The sequence below is a fragment of the Colobus angolensis genome, unplaced genomic scaffold, assembly GCF_000951035.1.
Source record: "Colobus angolensis palliatus isolate OR3802 unplaced genomic scaffold, Cang.pa_1.0 Scaffold98, whole genome shotgun sequence".
NCBI lineage: Eukaryota > Metazoa > Chordata > Mammalia > Primates > Cercopithecidae > Colobus > Colobus angolensis.
Genome location: NW_012123820.1, coordinates 9,573,363 through 9,580,544, shown reverse-complemented (window position 1 = coordinate 9,580,544; position 7,182 = coordinate 9,573,363). Strand labels below are relative to the sequence as shown.

General features: G+C 36.7%; 1 protein-coding gene across 5 annotated transcripts in view; it reads left to right on the top strand.

Moving 5' to 3' along the window:
* The window catches only part of ROBO2 (roundabout, axon guidance receptor, homolog 2 (Drosophila)), a 1,384,675-nt gene that overhangs the window by 836,367 nt on the left and 541,126 nt on the right, over window positions 1–7,182 (top strand). For all 5 annotated transcript variants that reach the window (XM_011932803.1, XM_011932804.1, XM_011932802.1 and 2 more), the window contains exon 2: window positions 5,700–6,026. In XM_011932803.1, the coding sequence (XP_011788193.1) occupies window positions 5,700–6,026 (327 nt within the window). The remainder of the gene's footprint in view (window positions 1–5,699; window positions 6,027–7,182) is intronic.

Below are 7,182 nucleotides of genomic sequence, written 5' to 3'. Positions count from 1 at the left end.
AAAAAAAAAGAAGAAATCAGCTTTAAAAGAGGGCTTCGGAATTAGCCTAGGTGCCATGTCCATTCTTTACTTGGTCTTCCATTCGTTTCTAAAGAAGCCTGGCACATTTTGGATTAAAGGTCATGAGTTCTAATTCTGCTTCTCCTATCTATTCAATTATGGACAATTTACATGACAATTTCACAACTTATTTTCTTGGACAGTAAAAATAAACATTTGGATGTTCATCTTTAGGACCTCTGACCAATTTTAATTATCTTTATCATTATAAAAGAGACAGGGAATATATATATATATATGTATCTATATGCACACACATATATATACATTTACAGAGAGAGATAATTGAATAAATTATTTTAATTAAAACGACTGATTGCCCAATTAATAATTGAGACATAAAAAGATGCCAGACATGATATCAGCCACAAGCGAAATTAGAATTGTAGATAGTTATTTTCATACATCGCTTAGCATATCTGTTCAAATAGGAGTCTTGAATAATTTCTCATTATATGGGCAATGTTAACATTGCTGTCAAACTAATTTTCATTTGAAATCTGTAGAAGAGATATTTATACATTTATAAATTTATTTTTAAAATAAATTTAAATTAAAAATGAACTTTGTAATGGAAAATGATAATCAGGTACTCTTGAGCAGGGTGGGCAAAAACCTTAGTAAATATTTTAAGCTTCACAGGCTATATACGTTTTCTTTGTTACCTCTTCCTCCGCCTCATCCCCCTTCTCTTCCCTCTCCTCCTGCTCCTCTTTTAAAAGCATTGTTAGCTCAGAGCCACACAAAAACTGGTGTGCGCAGTGCTTATCAAACGGTATTGTGCATACAGATACCTGATGAAGAGAGGCGGATCTTGGTAAAGTGCAGATTCAGATCTGAGACATGCGGGCTGGGGCCTGAGATCCTCCATTTCTAATGTGCCTTCAGATCATGCTTCTGTTGCTAGTCCAGGGGCTCGCACTTGAGATTCCCGAAATGTTGAGGTTGAGCTGCTTCGTGGCACTTCATGTGACAAAAAACCCCCACACCCCCTTACTGTTCTGTTCTCAGTCCCCAGTGAATTTTACTGACAACTCAGCTTTGCTTTTTGACCAAATAATGGAGTTGTTTTAGCCAATAACACAGAATACCCAGTAGTTGTTTGGTGCTCCTTACTAATCTTAAAGGCCCACCCTCTTTGGGAATGTGATGAAAGTTACACCCCCCACCGCACACCACCACCGCTGCCGCCCCTTTACACAATATCACACCGCCCGCCGCACACCACCACCGCTGCCGCCCTTTACACAATATTACTCGTTTCCACACAGTTTTAAAGAATCCGAAGACTTACGCGTTGAGTCCGTCTTAAAGACCGCTGCTATTGTTATGTGATGTCTGAATTTAAGAAAGCTCAGAATGAATCCCCATATTTTTAATAACATCATAAAACGTAGATTGTAGCTGTATTTTTGCATATCTATGTCTGTCTTTCTAATCTGTTTTTCTCTCTGCCTCTCTAATCTACCTCTCTGGCTGGCAAGACTGTTACAGTTCACTTTATGTCCTAATGATCTATTGCAGGCCTGATGATTTCATTATAACCTAAAATTATAAATGAAGAAAATAACGTTAACTGTTGTTAGGAGTGAGGACAAATTGTTACACACCTTTTATTAAACTTGTTCACAGTGCTCTTTTATCTATCAATTTTTAAAAATTGCTTGAGATATAATTCATATTCCACAAAATTCACCCAAAGTATACAATATAATAATCTTTATTACATTCACAGAGTAATGCAACCATCACCATAATTAATTTTAGAATATGTTCATCATCCCTAAAGAAATCCCATCCCCATTGGCAGCACCTTCCCAGGCCACCCTCATTCCCCACTTCCATACCCCAGCCCTAGGCAAGCATTAATCTGCATTTTACGTCCATGGATTTCCTACTGTGGGCATCGCATGTGAATGGAATCGTACAATATATGGTCCATTACAACTAGCTTCTTTCACTTACTTTTTCAAAGTTCATCTATGTTGCAGCATGTATTATTAATACTTCATGTTTAGGGCTGAATAATATTCCATGGTGTGGATATGGCATATTTTATTTATCCACTCATCATGGACATTTATTTTGTTGATTCATTCTTTGTTATCCATTCAGTTGGTAGACATTTGGGTTGTTTCTACTTTTTTGGCTATTGTGAATAATATTGCTATGAATATTCATGAGTGAGTTTTGCGTGGATGTGTGGTTTCATTTTGGGGTGATATATATCTAGGAGTGAAATTGCTGGGTCATATGGTAACTACATGTTTGACATTTTGAGGAACTTCCAGATTGTTTTCCAAAGTGACTGTACGATTTAAATTCACACCAGCAATGGATGAGGTTTTCAGTTTTTCCACACCCTGGACAATACTTGTTATTTTACATTGCATTGATTATATATGTCCTAGTGGGTGTGAAGTGTATTTCATTGTAGTTTTGTTTTGCATTTATCTAATAGCTAATGGTGCTGAATATCTCTTTATGTGGTTATCGCTGTTTGTCTAACTTCTTTGTCAAATTTGTCTCACTACTTATTCTAATCATTTGCCTTTATTAAAATTTGATTTATATTTTTATTGAGCTATGAGTTCTTTATATGTTCTAGATATAAATCCATTGTTAGGTATATGATTTGCTTATTTTTTTCTGATTCTCTGGGTAGTATTCTTTCAAGCACAAGTATTTAAAAATTTTGTAACGTCCAGTTTATCTCTTTTTTTCTTCTGTTGCTTGTGCTTTTGTTATCATATCCAAGAAGCCATCACCTAACTCAAAATCATGAAAACTTGCCTCTCTAATTTCTTGTAATCATTTCATAGTTTTACTTTTTATATTTAGGTTGTAGATGTTCTTTGATGTTTTTATTAAAGTAGGAGTAAAATTACTAGATGAGTGTCCTGACATGACAGGACTGTAATCTCTAGGTAACATAGTTTACATGTATTGTAATGATAAATGAGTAACATTCTTTGTGTGCTCATTGGACATATTGGATTTTAAATCTTATTGCTAAATAGCTTAACTATTTTGTCACTTTTTCTTTTATAAATCAGTTATTTTATATTTTATTTAATAAGTATTAGTGTATTTCAGGTCTTATTCAGCCCTTATCCAGGCCTACTGCCTAATAAGTTAGGGAACAAGTTGATATAGTAAATAGCACCCTAGTAGCATGGATGATTTATTTTAATAGTAGAACAGTTTTTGCAGTAGGGAGAATGTAGGTCACCGTGCATAGGGAGATTAAAGGAGAATAAAGAGGCTATCTAAACAGATGATTGTAACCTACTATATGCCTGTTACATGAAAAGTGACATAAAACTCTTGATATATTTTAGGATCAGAGTCTATGGCTATGTATCCAGACATTTACATTGAGAATATGTTTCTGATTTGTAAGCTACTTATATTGAACCACTCATGTTTAAAAACTTTGGGGTCTTTCTTGATTATGAATTTAAAAATTCCTTGTTACTTTTATATTCTGTAAATTCCTCATTGCTTTAAGACCCGGTACTCATGCTCTATAACCTTTATTATTGTGATGTATACTGTAATTACCTATCTAGATGCTTTGGATCTTTTCAGTTTTTTAAAAAATTTCTGACCTGTGGACCATAAATTACTCTTTTGCTTTAGATATCTAACACTTGTAATGTATACATTCTTTTTTGGTCTAATGTGATTTAAAAAAATAGTCAGCAACCTTTGATAGTTAATCCTCTTCAAATAAAAAAGTTCATTTAAGACTGAATTAAATTCCCTTTAATACATTAAAATATGTATTTTCAATTAATATTGAGCGTGAACTGAAGTAACATTGAGAAGTAAATATTACTGCTATCTATTGAAGAGAAATGTGCTTATGTTAGGTGATTGGTTGGAAAGTCTTATATAAGAGCAAACTTTTAAGAAGTGCTTATCTATATAATCATTATGTCCCCACATATGGTGATTCCTCTCAGCGTCTCCTTTTTATTTACTTGGAGCAGCTGGTAGAACATTTTCATGAATAATGATAATTGACACCATATAAATGAAAAATATCAACAGATCCTTCTCTTCCTATTTCTTTTCTTTTTTTTTTGATGGAATTTTACTCTTGTCACTCAGGCTGGATTGCGGTGGCACTATCTTGGCTCACTGCAACTTCTGCTTCCTCGGTTCAAGCGATTCTCCTGCCTCAGCTTCCCGAGTAGCTGGGATTATAGGCGTCCACCACCATGCCCGGCTAAGTTTTTACATTTTTAGTAGAGATGAGGTTTTGCCATGTTGGGCAGGCTGTTCTCAAACTCCTGACCTCAGGTGATCTACCTGCCTTGGCTGCCCAAAACACTGGGATTGCAGGTGTGAGCCACCGTGCCCGGCCTCTCTTCTGATGTCTTACACCCCTGATGGCCCCACTTGTATTGCATTCACAGGGAAGTCATTGGTACAATCTCTCTTTCTTTGTACTGTGTATGGTGATATACCAAATTCTGTCAAGCATTTTGATGTGGTGTATTTTTCCTTCTTCTTTTCTACCTAAACCATCATTTCCCAAGGTCAGGTTCTTTTTATTTTTCTCTTGAACTATTTAAGTAAATTGCAGCTGTCTTCATGTCTCCATTGCTCTCCCTTATTGATAATGCAGACTAAAAATATCTTTCAATTATACTGATAGTCATGTCACTGCTCCCTTAGAAATCTGGGAGCCGTGTAAAATAACATCACACTCTCCTGAGCACGGTACAAAGCTCGTTGTCTCAGGCTCCAAGGCTGCCTCAAACCTTTCCCTGCCATATCAGCTTCCTTCCTGATTATGAAACGTACCATGCACATAACTCTCGTTTCTTTGTCTTTTTGCTGACGGTATCTCTTGACATGATGCTTTTTTCTTTTAGTTGTCATTTTTCATTCTTTACAGCTCCATCTAAATATAATTATTTTGGGGGAAGAGATCTCTTATGCTTAATTTAGGGTTAACTTTAAAATTTCTTTCTTTCTGCCTATAGTGCATTTCTTATATACCTCTATGCAGCATATTACATTTTAACATACAGATTTATACTTGAGCTCTTCAGTCAAACACACCTGAGTTCAAAAGCCTGCCTCTACTGCTTGCTTCATCTACATTTCTGGGCAACTGACATCATTTACTAAGCCTTTGCCTCATCTGTTAAATGTAGATAATATTTGTACATAATTTGCAGGTTTCTTTTTGTGTTAGTCTGATAACACATTGGCAGCACATTAAATGATATCTATGTGTGTCTTCTAGGTGCTTGCTTATGTGACTTTCTTCCTCAGTACATAACAAGTACTCTGAGGACGGGAAATTAGTGTTACTCATCTTAGTACCCATGCTGATCCCGGAAGAACAAGAACGTCTCTTGTCCTCTTTTACTTCTGCTTGTCATGATTCATGGAACACATTAAACCTAAGTCCTTTGAGTTAACATATTAATTTATTGGTAAATTGCCACATTCTACAAAGGAGTTGAGATGACTTATGAGATGCATACACAAAACGAAACATAAAATACTATTCAATTGAATAACTGAAGAGTTTAATTTCACCATCAGGAACCTCGGTGAAACGGAAGGCTGAGATAAGGAAATGCTAAAGCTTGCCTTTATTCTGGCCTGTTTTGCAGGATCGCGTCTTCGCCAGGAAGACTTCCCCCCGCGGATTGTGGAGCACCCTTCTGATGTCATCGTCTCCAAGGGAGAGCCCACGACTCTCAACTGCAAGGCGGAGGGCCGGCCAACGCCCACCATTGAGTGGTACAAGGATGGGGAGCGAGTGGAGACTGACAAGGACGATCCCCGGTCCCACAGGATGCTTCTGCCCAGCGGATCCTTATTCTTCTTGCGCATTGTGCATGGGCGCAGAAGTAAACCCGATGAAGGAAGCTACGTGTGTGTTGCAAGGAACTATCTCGGTGAAGCAGTGAGTCGAAATGCATCTCTGGAAGTGGCATGTAAGTGAACATAGTGAACCTCATATGCACATTTACTTTTATATATTTCAAGTAAGTTTCGATGTGTTCCCATAGACGCTAAAACCTAAAGAATCCATCAACACGTTGCATGATTTTACTTGGTCTTCTTCAAAGAAGTCTGGTCAAGATAGTATCAAGCCAGGGTGTTGTAGTCAATTTGTTTATGTGAAATCAAGACGGCCAATATGTTGTTATAAGAAAACACAGAGGCAATGAGGCTGTTCGTACTTAAGATTTGAATTATTAATGAAAGACATAATCAGGTATTACAGTTGGCTATGTTAAAATGAAAAGTTGATGTGCAGCATGACACCAAACACAAGGCATACATTCAATATCGTACCTATGTCTGTCATCAATTTATGTATAAGTAATTATTGATAAGCACACCCTGTCACACACATTGTTAATGTTAAATATATACATTAACTTCGAAATCCAACTTTTATCAGCAACATTAAAAAGAACCTATTCTTTTATTCTGTAGATTATACCTACTCTTCCCATTCAGGAATTATTACCTTAGGTGTGGCTAGGAGAATACCCCAACAATAACAGCAATTATACTTTATTTATTTACTTACTCTCCTAACGCTCATCGGAGAGGAGATCTGCCGTCTGCGCGAACAGAATGTTCATGTATGGGAGGGTTTCTCACTTCTACTCAATCTTGGTAATCAAAATAGCTAAGGACTTGCCTTACTGTTGGTGTTTTTATATATTTATTTCCTCATCAAATAGCGCAAATAGCAGTGGTAAATCAAGATACCAATGTTTTCCATCGGTTTAAACACTGACTCCGTAACTTCATGGATGATTTTCTAGACAAAATTAAAAATAGGATAGTGGTTTTTTTTTTCCTAATTTGTAACTGAGGGTTTGGGGTTATAATGTAAACAATACCATAAAAGTTTGACATTATCTGTTTTGAGGAAAGATTTTATCTAGAATAAATTGTGTATAAGATGCCAACAATTCCTGTAATCCCAGCACTTTGGGAGGCCGAGGTGCGGGAATCACGAGGTCAGGAGATGGAGACCATCCTGGCTAACACGGTGAAACCCCGTCTCTACTAAAAATACAAAAATGAGCCGGGCGTGGTGGCGGCGCCTGTGGTCCCAGCTCCTCGGGAGGC